Raw genomic sequence first — 16,849 nt, forward strand, 5'->3', positions numbered from 1 at the left:
CCGTTCCACAGAGTCACTAACTCGGGTATGTGATGGGACTCATTAAATGCGCTCCAGGGATACAGAGAGACACGGGCACATGTACATGCAAACATGACCTTCTGACTGTGAAGGCTTCTGCTCCTCGGCGTAAATACCGTTGTCTCTTTAATGCGAAGCCAATCATTCAATGCTTAGACTGAGAACGATGTTCGCAGCGTGCGTATTTAGCCCGCAGTGCTGCGAAAAAAGACGACAGTTCGCTCAGCTTTGGGTATATATTTAACGCGACTGGGAGAAAACTGCGACTTTTTAAAAAAAAGAACACGCTTCACACCAAATGTGACACATTTGCCTCAGTTACATAATAGTTGATGCTGGCGAAGTGCGTTGTGTTTACTGAAAGCATTCCGCGGGTGGGAAGGAGGGGACACACACATTTTACCACAAACCAAGATCATAATGAGGTGTAAAATTGTCCATTGAGGGATTGGACTGGAGCCCGAGCTGTGGACGGTGCCCTGCTTGTTTCACTCTTTCGTTGATCAAAACAATTAACTTGTGCGTTCGGCCGAACCTTATCAGAAATTGTTAGCAAGTCCTTCCATCCAACGGACCTTGGTGTGTGTGGTGTGGAACCATGGTCTACAGTAAGGTCTCGACCCGACACGTCTCCTATTCCTTTCCCCCCAGAGATGTTCCCCGGCCCGCTGTGTTACTCCAGCGTTTTGTGTCTATCTTCGGTGTAAACCAGCATCTGCTGTTCCTTCCTACACATTTGGTGTGATTCCGATTGTCGGGTCCGTTTTTCATAGTCAAACTGTGGAAACTCAACCAGCATTTACCTGGATCACATTATCGCAATTCCCACAACCCCTTCTGTAAATATAACTTAACGTGTAAATGCCAGTGTTAACATTTAGCTGAACCACACACACACACGCACAGACACACATACACATACTCATGTACACACACACACATACACGTACTCGTGTACACATACACACATGTACACAAACACATACACATGTACAAACACACACATGCATACACACAAAACATACACAAACATGCATACACAAAACATACACAAACATGCATACACACACTCATATACACACATACACATACACATACAAACATATACACACATGCACACACACACATAGAAACACACACACACGTCGCACGCACACATAGAAACACATACACACAGACACGTGCACAAGCACACAAATACACACATCGCACACACACACACGGAAACACACACACACACACACTCCATACACATACATACACATCGCACACACACACACACACACACACACTCCACACACACATACATACAAACACTCCACACACACACACACGCGCGTGCACATGCACATACACGCACACTTAGAGAGTGGATTATCAATTGGATGTATGTCTGCATTTATGCACCATCATGCGCAAGTCTCTGTGTGCCCCCTGGTATATCACATGCAATAGTGCATGATTGAAGTGTGCATGTATGGCGTGCCAGACTTTTATTCATCTTGTTATTTCCCCTTCAATGACTCCGGGCGCCTCTCTCCGCAGGTTCCTTGCTATTCCTACGGACAGAAGCTGTCGAAGTTGGCGATCCTGAGGATAGCGTGTAATTACATCCTGTCCCTGGCCACGCTGGCTGACCTCGACTACAGCTCTGATCACAGCAACATGAGCTTCGCCGAGTGCGTGGAGCAATGCACCAAGACATTGCAGGCAGAGGGGAGATCAAAGAAGAGGAAGGTGAGAGCAGCGCCGGCGCCAGGAGCTCAAGGGCTCCTCTGCCACTTTCATAAGGTCATAAGTTCTCGGAGTAGGATTAGGCCATTCGGCCCATCCGGTCTACTCCGCCATTCAATCATGGCTGATCTATATTTCCCTCTCAAACCCATTCTCCTGCCTTCTCCCCATAACTCCCAATACCCGTACTAATCAAGAATCTATCAATCTCCACCTTAAAAACACCCATTGACTTGGCCTCCACAGCCGTCTGTGGCAATGAATTTCACAGATTCGCTACCCCTTGACAAAATTAATTCCTCCTCATCTCCTTTCTGAAGGTAGGCCCTTTTATTCTGAAGCTATGGTCTCTGGGCCTAGACTCTCCCATAGTGGAAACATCCTCTCCACATCCACTCTATTCAGGCCTAGCAGACGGTGAACTCTTGAGAAGTGGTGACATTTGTGACAAGATACATGACGACACTTGTGTACTTCCTAGGTGAGGTCTGCTGTATGATTTTACTGGGTCGTATGCAAAACAAAGCATTGCACTGTACTTAGGTACATGTGACAATAAAGTATCATTAAATCATCATTGAGTTTAGTTTAGTTTAGTTTAGTTTAGAGATACAGCACGGAAACAGGCCCTTTGGCCTACCGAGTCCGCACCGACCAGCGATCCCCGCACACTAACTGTCCTACTAACACCAGGGACAATTTTACGTTGATATATTTATACCAAGCCAATTAGCCTACAGACCTGTACGTCTTTGGAGTGTGGGAGGAATCCGAAGATCGCGGAGAAAACCTATGCAGGTCACGGGGAGAACATACAAACTCCATACAGACAGCACCCATAGTCAGGATCGAACCCGGGTCTCTGGCGCTGTAAGGCAGTAGCTCTACCGCTATACTACCGATCATATAATCACCTCAGTACGCATGACAATAATAAACTGCAGATGCTAATGTATACCAAAGACTGGCACAAAGTGCTATAATAACTCAACGGGTCAGGCAGCATCTCTGGAGAAAAAGAATAGGTGATGTTTCAGATCGGAACCCTTCTTCAGATTGTTGCTTCCCCCCCCCCCCCCCCCCCCCTCCCCCCTCCCTACAATCAGTCTGAAGAAGGGTCTTGACCTGAAACATCGCCTATCCATGTTAACCAGAGATGCTGAAGATAGATACAAAAAGTTGGAGTAACTCAGCGGGACGGGCTGCATCTCTGGAGAGAATGGATGGGTGACCCTTCTTCAGACAACAGAGATGCTGCTTGACCTGCTGAATTACTCCAGCACTTTGTGTCTATCTTCACAATAATAAAGTTAACGGTGAATTCTCTATATAATCCCTGAGCTATAGGGAGAGGTTGGGCAGGCTAGGGCTTTATTCCTTGGATCGCAGGAGGATGAGGGGTGATCTTAGAGAAGTGTACAAAATCAGGAGAAGGTAATCGCGCAGAGTAAGAGAATCAAAACAGAAGACAGGTTTAATATGAGGGGATAAAGATTGAATAGGAACGTAAGGGGTAACTTTTTTACACAAAGGGTGGTGGGTGTATGGAACGTGCTGCCGGAGGAGGTGGTTGAGGCAGGTACTATCGCAACTTAAAAAAAACATTAAGATGGGTACATGGATAGGATAGGCTTAGAAGGATATGGGCCAAATGCAGGCAGGTGTGACTTGTGGAGGGGCATGTTGGTCGGCGTGGGCAAATTGGGCTGAAGGGTCTGTTTCCACGCTGTATGACTCTATGACTCAACCCCCCCCCCCACCCCCTCCACCCTCCCCTCCCCTCCCCCTCTCCCCCTCCCCCTCCCTCGACCGGAAACATCACCTGTCCATGTTCTCCAGAGATGCTGCCTGACTTGCTGAGTTACTCCAGCAGTTTGTGCCCTTTTATAAACTTAAACCTGTAGGGTTCCTCTCGCATGAGCAGGGTTGGGTGGAAGAGGTGCTGAGGGTTCACCGTGCACGGCAATTAAAGGGTTAAACAGTCTTCCTACCCCCTACCCCCCAGATAACCCCTCCACCCCCACGGACTATTGTGGATAGGAAAGGTTTAGAGGGATATGAGTCAGACGCGGACTGGCGGGACTAGTGCTGATGAGGCATCTTGGCCTGCCCGGGCAAGTTGGGCCGAAGGGCCTGTTTCTGTACTGTATGACTCCACGATGTCCCCCATTCCCTCGCCTCTGACATCTGTCTCTCGTCGACCCTTGGCTTGGTTCAATATGTTTATCAGCCTACATTTTATATCTAGACATTACTCGCGGTGGCCTTTACTGAGCTCTGGTAAGCTCAAACATTGCAGAACAGTGCGGTCATTTGTTTTTAGTTGAACCGAGAAGGACTTGATGGGGGTGGGGTGCCGGAGGTATGTGTGTGTGTGTGTGTTTGTGGGGGGAGGGGGGGGGGGTGAAGGGATGAGGGAGGGGAAGAGCTCTCCGTCGAGAGAAAGTTACATCTGGCTTCCAAAAATATTTACTCATTAAATTCTTTGTGTTGATCAACTTTTACCCTGTCGACATTTAATGGCCCTCTTTCTTGAAAGTTATAAACATGACAGCTAAACATTGGTAATATTATCGAATCGATGCTCAGCCTGCCTTTAATACAGGTTTTTGTTTTTAAAAAATAACTTGTGAAGCAATTAAATGAAAGTGATCCAAGGTTTCGTTCCTATTTTATGACAATGGGAGTTTTTTAAACTCCATCTGAACCTCCCTCTGCATTCTTGAACGTTCCAGCTGCAATATTGTCTAATAAATCACGCGCTGATCTTGCCACCGTGTTGTTTGTGGAGTGGATGAATGGAGGGGATGGTTTTTCGGGAGTGTTTGGTGTTTTGTGCAGTCTCAGACTCCAGATGCTCGGCTGCTGGTGTGGGAAGCGAAGCTGGCGCCACTCAGGGCAGAGGGCAGAGGAAAGGCACGCGATTTGGGGAAGAAACATTCAGTCACACGAAACTTTTGGCACATTCCCCAGCACTCGGTGGACATCTGTTCCAGAAAAACTTTTTTAATAGCTGGTTTGTGAGCAGCTCCTGAGGATACATTGACTGCAGCTGTTTCGTGTGAAGAGACAGACAGACAGAGAGAGAGAGTCGAAAACGTGTATGAACAAGGACGTTATGTTAAGGAATAATATTAGTACCATTTTAAAGACAGGAAAGCTACTATCTTTTTCTTTCTTTTTTTAATGTAAACTCTTTTGTTTAAAAAAAATTATTAGTTTCAATTTGACTTGAAATTTCCCCCGTTCCAAAGCAAAATTCCAATTTGTTCAAGAATACCACGAGTACAAGGTCGCCATTCACTTCTCCCAGCTTTTCTGTCTCTGTTACATCTGTTCTGATGACGCCACCTTCCTTACCAGTGCTTCTGTTATGTCTTCTCTCTTTCTTCAGCTGTGGTTTTCCCCTTCCCTTCTGCCCTTCTCTTCATGCAGTCCCACAGAGCCAAGCGGAGCACAAAGTGCTGGAGGAACCCGAGGGGGTCAGTCTGCATCTGTGGAGGGAATGGGGAAGCAACGTTTCGGGTCGTTGGGAGCAGAATTAGGCCATTCGGCCCCAAGTCTACTCCGCCATTCAATCTTGGCTGATTTATCTCTCGCTCTCTCTCCCAACCCCATTCTCCTGCCTTCTCCCCATAACCCCATGACACCCGTATTAATCAAGAATATATCTATCTCGGCCTTAAAAATATCAATTGACTTGGCCTCTACTGCTTTCTGTGACAAATAATTCCACAGATTCACCATCCTCTGATTAAAGAAGGGTCGGGACCCTTCTGCAGACGGATCTTTCTTCAGACTCAAGAAGGGTAGAGAAGAGTCCCGACTGCAACCGTCACCAGTCCATTCCCTCCCCAGATGCTGCCTGACACCTCGAGTTCCTCCAACGCTTTTGCTGCGATTGAGATTGAGAGATACATTTATTTTTCAAAGAAGTCTTTTTATTGCCCCTCCCTCTTCCCTCCTTATGTTCAGCCCCCATCCGTACCCCTCATTGTGTTGGTGTACGGGGTGATCGCTGGCCGGTGGGCCGAAGGGCCTGTTTCTGCGCCGTGTCACTAAAGCTTAAAGCCGATGGGTCTCGACCCGAATCGTCACCCATTACTTCTCTCCCGAGATGCTGCCTGTCCCGCTGAGTTACTCCAGCTTTTTGTGTCCGCCTTCAGCCTAAAGGACAGGATGTCTGTCTTCCGTGGTGATTTAAAGTGAAAGGGGTTCTCTGTATTGCAAACACTGTTGGAATTCATTCGCACACCAGGTGTAGCACTTGTTTGCAGTGTTTCACGTGCCTGCCGATAAGGCAGCTGTGGAGAGAGGTCTCGACACATGGTCTCAAGTCAAGCCTGTGGGTGGCTTGACAGCGTGGGTCAGATTGGTCACGCTCGCCGAAACAGTAATGCTAACTCGCAAATGTCGCAAGGCACTTACTGGGATGATTAAATCAAGCATGACGCTCAGCCATATAAACAGATCAAAGCACAGATTATACATAAATAACTGCGAGACTAACAATGGTCACAGAATAACAGGCACAGCAAACTCTGGAGTCCACAAACGCACAGTCAAATGAAGAGTCCAAATATGTCCAACATACTAGACTCCTCAACAATGCTCAGCGCCTGACTGACACAGAATTGAACTGGGACATAGAACAGCACAGTGCAGGAACAGGCCCTTGAGCTTGCAGTCTCTGTGCCGACCATGGTGCCAACATCAACTAATCCCATCTGCCTGCAGATGGACTGCATTCCTCGTCCCCTGCCTGTTCATGTGTCTATCTAAATGCCTCTTGAACATTAAGGGCTACCAACTCTCACGTTTTGAGCGTGAGAGTCACGCATTTCAGCCAATTCTCACGCTGATGACAGAATTCTCACGCTGTCCTCAGTCCCCGCACAGTTTGTCTCTTTGCACCACATGACAGCGATCTGTGCGGTCTGGGGAAGTGTGTCGGCTGACGGCTGTGAGTGACGTCGCGTCTCTTCTCTTCCCTTCTCTCTTGGTCGGATGTGCAGCCTCTGACAACATGAAGCAGCCGGAGATGGAACTAAATGGGTGAATCGGTTGTAAAACATGTTGGGGGGGGGGGGGGTCACAATGAGGCCAAACATCTAGGACAGGGTTCGGCAACCTACGGCACACGGGCCGAATCCGGCCCATAACCCGAAAAACAGCGGGGTTTTTTTCAATTTGTTTTCGCGGGGTCAGGGCAGGCGAGCCAACCTGGGAATTGCAGCCAGTCCCTGGGACGCGAGCTGATCTGGGAACTGCAGCCAGTCCCTGGGCACGCAGAATGCCAACTTGATCAGTATGGGAAAATTGGGCCAGCCATGTACATGTTGTATAACTCTGACTCTATGAAGATCTGAATGGGCTTAGAATGACAATTTAAGCAAAATTGCCCCCACTTTCCCCATTTTGATTCTTAAGATTAATATCCCTTTGTTAACAGCATTAAAGTACTTATGAGGTAGAGTCAGGAAAGGGAACATGTTATTTCTTTTTAGTTTGCTTTAATTTGTTAGTTGATTGTTAGTTGAGTGCCATAATTTCTGAAATGGTCTTAAAGTAGCTTAACTGTTATAAAGCAGTAATAAGTGATTTTTGACCAAACAATTGGAACTTGCATAAAATGTTTGCATTATTAGCAGGGCTGCCAACTCTCACACATTGAGCATGAGAATCACGTATTTCACAAAATTCTCACGCTCTCATGCTGATCACAAATTTCTCACGCTCAAAAATCTGCAGGTGCTGGAAGTTCAAAATAAAGCAAAAATTGTTTGAGGCGAGTAAAAACCATGAGGGGAATATATAAGGTGAATGCATGGTCTTTATCCCGGGATATGTGATTCAAGCACTAGAGGGCATTGGTTTAAAGCAGGGGTGTCAAACTACCGGCCCGTGGAATGATTTTGGGGGAAAAAAAGTAGTTTAGTTTCTCTCACGCAGATGGTGTGATTCCCCCCCCCCCAGGCACCGCTCACACCTCACACCCTCACCTCTGCCGACCCCTGGGTCACTGACCCTCACCTCCCCCATACCCCAGCTGGACACAGAGCACCTGGGCCGGCCCGCATTCCCGGGAGGGGGAGGGGAAGAGATGGTGGGGGGGGGGGGGAGGGAAACGCTCCCCGGGCATCAGCAAGACTCCGCTCACTCCGGATGTTGTCGCCGCTTCACTGACACACACTCTCACACACACACTGGCACACACAAGGTTTAAAGGGACATGGGCCAAATGTGGATAAATGGGACTAGTTTAGATGGAGCAACGGAGGTGAAGAACAAACTTAGTTGAGGTGAATAATATCATGAGAATAGGACCTGTTTCGCTTAACAAAGAGAGTAGGAAGGAACTGCAGATGCTGGTTTAAACTGAAGATAGACACTAAAAACTAGAAAAACTCAGCAGGACAGGCAGCATCTCTGGAGAGAAAGAATGGGTGATGTTTCGGGTCGAGACCTTCAGACTGAAGAGGTTAAAATCCGCCATAAAACACAATGACTGGTGGTGTGTGTTATCCAATTTATGTCCCTGTCCCACTGTGCAAGTTCACCCAAGAGCTCTCCCGAGTTTAAAAAAAATCAAACTTTTGGTAAGCACGTAGAATGAACGTAGCGGGTATGTCGGAGCTCGGGACATCTCTTAGCAGATCGTAACGCTAACTGCAGGTACTCGGGAAACATGGTAACTCGTGAAGATTTTTCAACATGATGAAAAATGTCCACGAGTAAAATATACTCGGAATATAAAAATGTAATACTTTTTAACTCATAGTTATACCGTAGTAGCTCGTGAGTTTACCGTAGTAGCTCGTGAGTTTACCGTAGTAGGGCCTGGTGTCCTATATCACTATTGTATGTTCATGATGTAAATAAGAATACTCAGTATATTCATTACCTTTGAATTGTAGTTTGATGTAATCCTCCCATAATTTCTGAGTTCCATTTCACAATATCTATCTGACATACAGAATGTTGCAAGGTAATATTTTTCCCAAACTCAGTTGTATCTTTCTATCTCAATAAATATCACAAAATATGCCATTGTTTTAGCCACATTATGACAAAATATAGAATGTCGATTATTTGTAATCAGTCACCCCATCCCAGAAACAACAGTACCTAAAGAAGAACATTTGTTTTACTAATTTACAAACATGTACCATACAGAGTCCGTTGATCCATATCCAACATAATGTTGTGATCATTGAATTTGGTGTGGAATGATAATCCATCTCAGTACTCATTTAGGCAAGTCCCAAGCTATAGATACTTTTCCAACACTCCCAATGCCCCTTGCCCGATCTTCATTGAACCTACCATTACACTACGATCCAATATTGTCTATTCTGGGCAACATTATGGGAAACTGCTTCTGCACCCACCCCAAAGCTCCATGTTGTTCCTGTAAGGAACTGCACACAATATTCCAAATAAAGTTTTATATACCTAACTTACTGAATTTTATATTCAGTGCACAAACCAATGAAGGACAGCATATTGTATGCCTTTGTTACTGCCCTATCTACTTGTGCTGCAACTTTCAGGGAGCCATAGACATGTATCCAACAATCCCTCTCTATATCAATATCCCTACAGATTTTTTCCTACCTCCAGTTCCTCCCCTCTACTTTCAGTCTGAAGAAGGGTTCTTCATCTCATCCCTTTTTCACCCAATCTTTTTCTCCAGAGATGCCACCTGAGAGTTTTTACACAGAGAGTGGTGAATCTGTGGAATTCTCTGCCACAGAATGTAGTTGAGGCCAGTTCATTGGCTATATTTAAGAGGGAGTTAGATGTGGCCCTTGTGGCTAAAGGGATCAGGGGGTATGGAGAGGCAGGGATGGGATACTGAGTTGGATGATCAGCCATGATCATATCGAATGGCGGTGCAGGCTCGAAGGGCCGAATGGCCTACTCCTGCACCTATTTTCTATGTTTCTATGTTTCTATGACCCCCAGAGTTACACATGATCTTTTGGATATCTGTGGAATTCGTTGCCACAGAAGGCTATGGAGGCCAAGTCAATGGATATGTCTAAGGCAGATAGATGAATTCCTGATTATTACAGGTATCGGGGTTATGGGGAGAAGGCAGGAGAATGGGGTTGAGAGGGAAAGATAGATCAGCCAAGAGAAGACTTAATGGGCCGAATAGCCTAATTCTGCTCCAATCACTTATGAACATGAACTTATCTGTTCCCCTAGCTTCCGCTGGCGATTGGGACAACTATAGTTTAACCTCATCATAGTGGTCGAGCCATTCTTCTTCATGAGTTCTATCCGCATGGCCTCACTGAATGTGCCCACCAAGATGTCCTTGCTAAGGCCGTTTGTGATCATGGACTCAGTGTGTCCTTGGGCCACCTACTCACGTTGCCCATTAAATTGCCAGGAAAGGTGAGGGCTTGGTCATGCAGAAATAAGTTACTTTTAAACAGCTTGCCAGAAATTAATTACTGCCAAAAAACAATTCTGGCTCTGGAAATGTAATTTTAAAAGTGGGAAGTCTCATTGATTTGAAACTTAGTATTGGAGATAGAAACTGAGTATTGGAGATTTTAGGTTTAAGTTTAGGTTTATTATTGTCATGTGTACTGAGGTACAGTGGAAAACTTGGTTTTGCATGCTGTCCAAACAGATCAGATAATACTATACAATCAAGTCATTCGTCATTAGTTTATTGTCACGTGTACCAAGGTAGAGTGGAAAGCTTTTGTTACGTGCTAACCAGTCAGCGGAAAGACAACACATGATTACATTCGAGCCATCCACAGTGTACAGATACAGAATAAAGGGAATACCGTGAATAACAGAATATAGTTCTCGGCATTGTAGTCCACCGCTTAAATAAGAAATAGTTTTTATTTTCTTTATTATCTGCCAGCTACATCTCTCTTCATCTCATCTGCCTTTCTGTACATGATAATCCAATGTAATTTCTAGTTCCTACTGTCTATTCTTGACTGAAGGGGAATCTTTCAGCTGATTCCTTGAAGTGCATCTATTTTATTGGCCCTGGTCATGAAATCTTGTCAGATGGAACAATTAATCAAAAGTCAAAAGTCATGGAGGGAACTCCCCGGGCTCAAGCCCTGCTCATTTGAAGACACTGCTACCATTGAAGGAGTTAGAACATAGAACATTGAACAGTACAGCACAGCAGGAACAGGCCCTTCGACCCACGATGTTTGTTTAGTTTAGTTTAGAGATACAGCGCAGAAACAGGCCCTTTGGCCCACTGATTCTTCACCGACCAGCGATCCCCACACATTAACGCTACCTACACACACACTCGTGGAAATTTACACATACACCAAGCCAATTAACCTACATTTGGAATGTGGGAGGAAACCAAAGATCTCGGAGAGAATCCACGCAGATCACGGGGAGAAGGTACAAACTCTGGACAGAGAGCGCCCGTAGTCGGGATGGAACCCGGGTCTCCGGCACTGCAAGCACTGTAAGGCAGCAACTCTACCACTGTGCCACCTTGTTGAACATGATGCTGAGTTAAATTGATCACATCTGCCTGTACATGATCCATATCCTTCTATTCCTTGCACTCCCACGAACCTATCTAAAAGCCTCTTAAACACCCCCAGTGTATCTGAGTCCACCATTAGCCCAGGCAATGTGTTCCAGGCCCCACCACTCTCTGTGTAAAAAAGACTTGCTCCACAAATCCCCATTAAAACATTCCCCCTTGCACCTTGTAGCTTTGCCCTCTGGTGGACATTTCCACCCCGGGACTGTCTACCGTACCTATGCCTCTCATAATTTTATATGCTTCCAAGTCTCTAATCCAGGCAGCATTCTGGTCAAAGTTGGGTGGAAATCTGGGGATGTACAAGAGGTCAGAATCTGTACGGGTTAGATAGAGCATGGAGCAGAGAAAATCACCCCCATCAGATAGCATTCCCAGTTAACAATCCCCTAGATTTTTCTTCAATGAATAAAGTGTTTAAACTATCCAACTCCTAACCCCAAACATGTTTTGCACCTTTATGGTCTCTTACGCTTTAGTCCAGCTCAGTTCAATGTTAACACCCAGAGGCATGCATGGCTTGGCTGCAAGTTATGCTGGCACATATGGAGGCTTACACACTGAAATCATTTTGTAACGGCACTCAAGTCAAGGTTTTGCAGCGTCAATTCGTCTTAAATTGATGTGGTCGGATTAGCAAGCAGTAGCTGTGGGACTAGCATGCAATTACTTCACTTGGAGAGTTCATATTCAAATTGGTGGCGCAGCGGTAGAGCTACTGCCTTACAGCGCCAGAGACACGGGTTCGATCCTGACTGCGGGTGCTGTCTGTACAGAGTTTGTACGTTCTCTCCGTGACCTGCGTGGGTCTTCTCCGAGATCTTCGGTTTCCTCCCACACTCCAAAGATGTATATATTTGTAGGTTAATTGATCATAGATGATCAGCCATGATCATATTGAATGGCGGTGCAGGCTCGAAGGGCCGAATGGCCTACTCCTGCACCTATGTTTCTATGTTTCCATGTAATTGCCTTGATATAAATGTAAATTGTCCCTAGTCTGTGTGGGATAGTGTTAACTTGAGGGGATCACTGGTCGGCGCGGACTCGATGGGCCGAAGGTCCTGTTTCCACACTGTACCTCTAAACTAATGAAATAAATCTGTATTGGGAGTGAAGTATTATTATTGCTAATGAGAGGAATGTATAACCATTGTACCAGCTGATCTGATCCACTCATTACCTTCTGAAAAGGAAATTAGTTGTTCTTACTTGATTGGACCTGTTACTCCTGACTGACTGACTTGACTTCTCAGTTCAGGGTCAACACCTTATAGGAATAGGAGACAGGTAATAAATCAAGAGTCAAGATTCATAAGTGTTTGATTATCATTGCACAATAAGCTGTGTAAGGTGTTGGTGAAGCCACATTTGGAGGATGGTGTTCAATTTTGGTCACCCTGCTATAGAAAGGATGTTTGTAGGAAGGAACTACAGGGGACCTCATTGAAACATATAAGATTGTTAAGGGTTTGGACACGCTAGAGGCAGGAAACATGTTCCCGATGTTGGGGGAGTCTAGAACCAGGGGCCACATTGAATGGCGGTGCGGGGTCGAAGGGCCTAAAGGCCTACTTCTGCACCTATTTTCCATTGAATGGCGGTGCTGCCTAGAAGAGCCGAAAGGCCTACTCCTGCACCTATTTTATAATAATAATATAATAATTATAATAACTTTATTTGTATAGCACTTTTCATACAATTGAATGCAACCCAGCTTTCCACATAGACACAGGTCTAAATAAAAATACAATTTAAAACATTAAGAATATAGGCAATTCATAGCATAAATAGCACAGATTTATATAAAAATATAAAATATAAAATTGTGAGTGCAGAAGGACAAAGGAAGTAAAATAGTAAGATTAAACGAGAACTTACCAGTTCGAAGTTTGATCTGTATTTTATGAGGAGTTACGATGAGGGATTACGTGAAGAACCCGTCCAGCACGCATGCGCGACATACTTCAAAGCAGCGGTTTGGAATCACAGAAGACACAATAATTGAAATAAACATAGTAAAGAAAAGGAGAACTTAAATACCAGTTGATTGAGGGTGGGAGCGGAGGGCACGTAATCCCTCATCGTAATTCCTCATAAAATACAGATCAAATTTCGAACTGGTAAGTTCTCGTTTAACCTTACTATTTTACTTCGGAGTCACGTGAGTGACTACGTGAAGATTTTAAAGCTCTGTGATTTCAAACCGTGTAACAGTTCATACTTCACTCGCTGCCGAAGTCATTCGAGGGAGGAAGTATGTTATCGTAATCAACCATGATCTGTTTGTAAAAACAATAATGGTGTTATTTAAACAATAACAAAGCAAAATGCTCCCCCGGGCTTAATTTATATATTTGCAGATTCTAATACTTTTTCTGCAAACGATACAGGTTCTGCCAGCGGCTTGTTATAAAAAATTTTGGAACGTTTTTCTCCCTAGACCACCCCGCTGTAGCCAGGATGTGGTCCATAGGCACGTCCATCCTCTTAGCCGCCGATGTGGAAGCTGCCCTGGTGGAATAGATTTGTACACGTTAGTATTTACTCCAGCAGCTCCCAGTACCTGCTTGAGCCATCTTGAGATAGTTTTGCTCGTCACCCAACCATGAGCTTTCTTGTGGCTGACCCATAAGGCTTTTCCTCTCCCTAGGGATTTCTTGTTGTGTCGATGTAATTCAATAAGTGGGTCATGACACATAACCGTGGTTCAGGTGGGTATGCCCGGAATTCCATGACTGGACCTGATGTTCCTGGTCTGCTCTGTTTGGCCAGCCCCTGAATGGAAAATGTGACACGGTCTGGTGTTATAACCATATTGTCCAATCGTAGTAGATGGAAGGACTGGACTCTTTGTGCTGAGACAAGTGCCATCTTCAGGGTTAGCTGTTCCAGGGGGAGGGACCTGGCTGGTGACCATCCCCTAAGGTATGTCAGGACCACACTGACATCCCAGATTTGGGTGTACCTAGGTCTGGGGGATTAGAGTTGAAATGCCTCTCATGAGTTTGATCACCAGTGGTTGGGACCCTATGGCCTGTTGTCCTGGTGCCTGAATTAAGTAGGCTGACAGAGCACTTCTGGCTGTGTTAATGGCGCAGTAGCTGAGTCCTTCATTGTGGTGAAGGCCCGCGGGAACTCCAGTACATTGTTTATTGTAGTAGTTGAATATGTAGTTCCTGTATTCGAACAGTATCTTTCCCACTTCTTGATGTTCGACAAGTATTGTTTTCTTGTGGACATGCGGTGGATGCTGTCATCGTGTTGATAGTGCTGTCTGACCCAGGCCCAGCAGTGGCCTTTTCAAAATCTGCAAACCCAGTAGTTTGATTTTATCGTGGCATGGGTGGCTTATGCCTGATACCGGGTGAGTTAATAAGTCTGGTCTACTGGGAAAGTCATTGGGGTTTCGATGACCATGTCGAGGACCACTGGGAACCATGGCTGTGTAGGCCAGTCGGGTACTATCAAAATACCTGAAGCAGAGTCCATCTGTATTTTGGTTAGCACCCGACTAATGAGGCCGTAGTACCTGATTGATGAGGTAGAAAGAGGGGAGAAAACCATAGAGATTAGATCCCCCCCAGTTCAGCTAGAATGTATCCATTGCCGCTGCCTCAAGGTCTGGTTCCCATGCGACATACATCGGTACGTGGTGATTCAATCGGAATACAAAGAAATCGATATCTGGTGTTCCATATTGCTTTGTAATTTCAGCAAATACTTTGGTTTAATATGTCTGCCACAGTATTTAGCTCACCTGGTAGGTAAGTTGCTGATAGTCAAATATGTTTGACGATATACCATTACCAAATTGTTAATCAAATTTGTCACATGATATCGATTTTATTCCGCCCATGTGGTTTAGTATATGCCACCACTGTGATATTGTCAATTTATAAACGAACATGCCAAATGGTGCACTATTGAACAATATGCTTTTAACCCATTGAACGCACCCAACATTTCCAACTAGGTTTTATGTCCAGTGTCTGTAGTGATGATGACTCCAGATTAGTCCATTTACCATCTGTTCTGGATATGGGTTATTTTGTTTAAACACTAGCACCTTAGCACTAATGGAAAGGTCCAAGTTAAGTAGCTATTAATGCTGCTACTAATTTCCCAATTACTCTTGCCACTTTGTCGAATGGTTGGTTGATTGTTAACCATTAATTTGTTAGGTTTGTGCCAATTGGATTGAGTTATTGAATACCAGATAGTCCATAGTTGTGGATGGTGTCAACGTAGATTTATCTGGATAGTGTGACAGAGCCCAGGCTAAATAGGTTTATAGTAGCTAATGCTGCTGATTTAGCTATTTCCATGGTTTTTGTCTGTCGTTAAATATCATTGCGATATGCCATGACAATATGTTTCCTTAATAGTGTCAGGGCTGGTTTGAATATCTTGGAAAACAGTTTTGGCTTATATTTAACTATATAAGACTCGTCCATGCCTTCATCTCCTCCCGACTGGACTATTGCAACTCACTTCTCCTTGGCATCAGCTCCACCTACATCAACCGACTCCAACTGGTCCAGAACGCAGCCGCCCGACTCATCACCCACACCAAATCCTGGCATCACATCACTCCAGTCCTCAAAAAACTTCACTGGCTTCCCATCTCCCACCGGATCACCTACAAAATCCTGGTCCTCACCTACAAAGCCCTCCACCATCTGGCCCCCCCATATCTCACTGACCTCCTCTCCCCCTACCAACCCTCACGGTCCCTCAGATCCACATCAGCCGGTCTCCTCTCCATCCACAAGTCCAACCTCCGCAGTTTTGGGGACAGGGCCTTCTCCAGGGCAGCTCCCAGGCTCTGGAACTCCCTCCCCCAACTGATCCGCAATTCCGTGTCCCTCACCATCTTACAGTCCCGCCTCAAAGACCCATCTCTTCACCTCTGCCTATCCTTAGTCCCACATCCCCGTCCCTTTTCATCTGTGCATTAATTGCCTCATACTGTGTTTTGTATTGAATTCTGTCTTTACTTTGTGTACTAGTCATGTCTCTACTATTTATTTCATTCCCCTTACATGTTTTTCCTCTACATGCTCAATTTTTGTAAGGTGTCCTTGAGACTCTTGAAAGGTGCCCATAAATAAAATTTATTATTATTATTATTATTTAGCCCATTAGTCAATAATTGATACTGCCGTAGTTACCCAATCCAGGTAAATTTTAGGTATCTCCGAAGATCTTTATAATTGGGTACTGAATAGTATGCATCTTTTAAATCGATGCCTACCATAAAGTATCCTAAGGAAATCCACGTTTGGCAGTTACAAAGTTTTCCATTAAAGTGTGTATACCTGGTGAAAATATTCAAGTGGTTAATTCAATCATGGTGCGATATTCACCATCTTTTGGGTTTTTTGGTAAATTTAATACGGTTCCAAAGGTTCATATTTAGACTTCTTTATGACCCTTTTGTATGTCTTCTACAGTTCAGCTTGTCCCTCATGTTTCCTTTTTAGTGGGAGGGAAAAACCCCTTTGGGGTGCATGCTGAACTGGTGGCAAGTTTTCTTAA

General features: G+C 45.0%; 1 protein-coding gene across 1 annotated transcript in view; it reads left to right on the forward strand.

Annotated features, from left to right (window-relative positions):
- The window catches only part of atoh8 (atonal bHLH transcription factor 8), a 39,554-nt gene that overhangs the window by 2,028 nt on the left and 20,677 nt on the right, over positions 1 to 16,849 (forward strand). Inside the window, exon 2 of the mRNA XM_033034843.1 lies at positions 1,567 to 1,758. Coding sequence (XP_032890734.1) covers positions 1,567 to 1,758 — 192 coding nt within the window. The remainder of the gene's footprint in view (positions 1 to 1,566; positions 1,759 to 16,849) is intronic.

The sequence above is a fragment of the Amblyraja radiata genome, chromosome 1 (assembly GCF_010909765.2).
Source record: "Amblyraja radiata isolate CabotCenter1 chromosome 1, sAmbRad1.1.pri, whole genome shotgun sequence".
NCBI lineage: Eukaryota > Metazoa > Chordata > Chondrichthyes > Rajiformes > Rajidae > Amblyraja > Amblyraja radiata.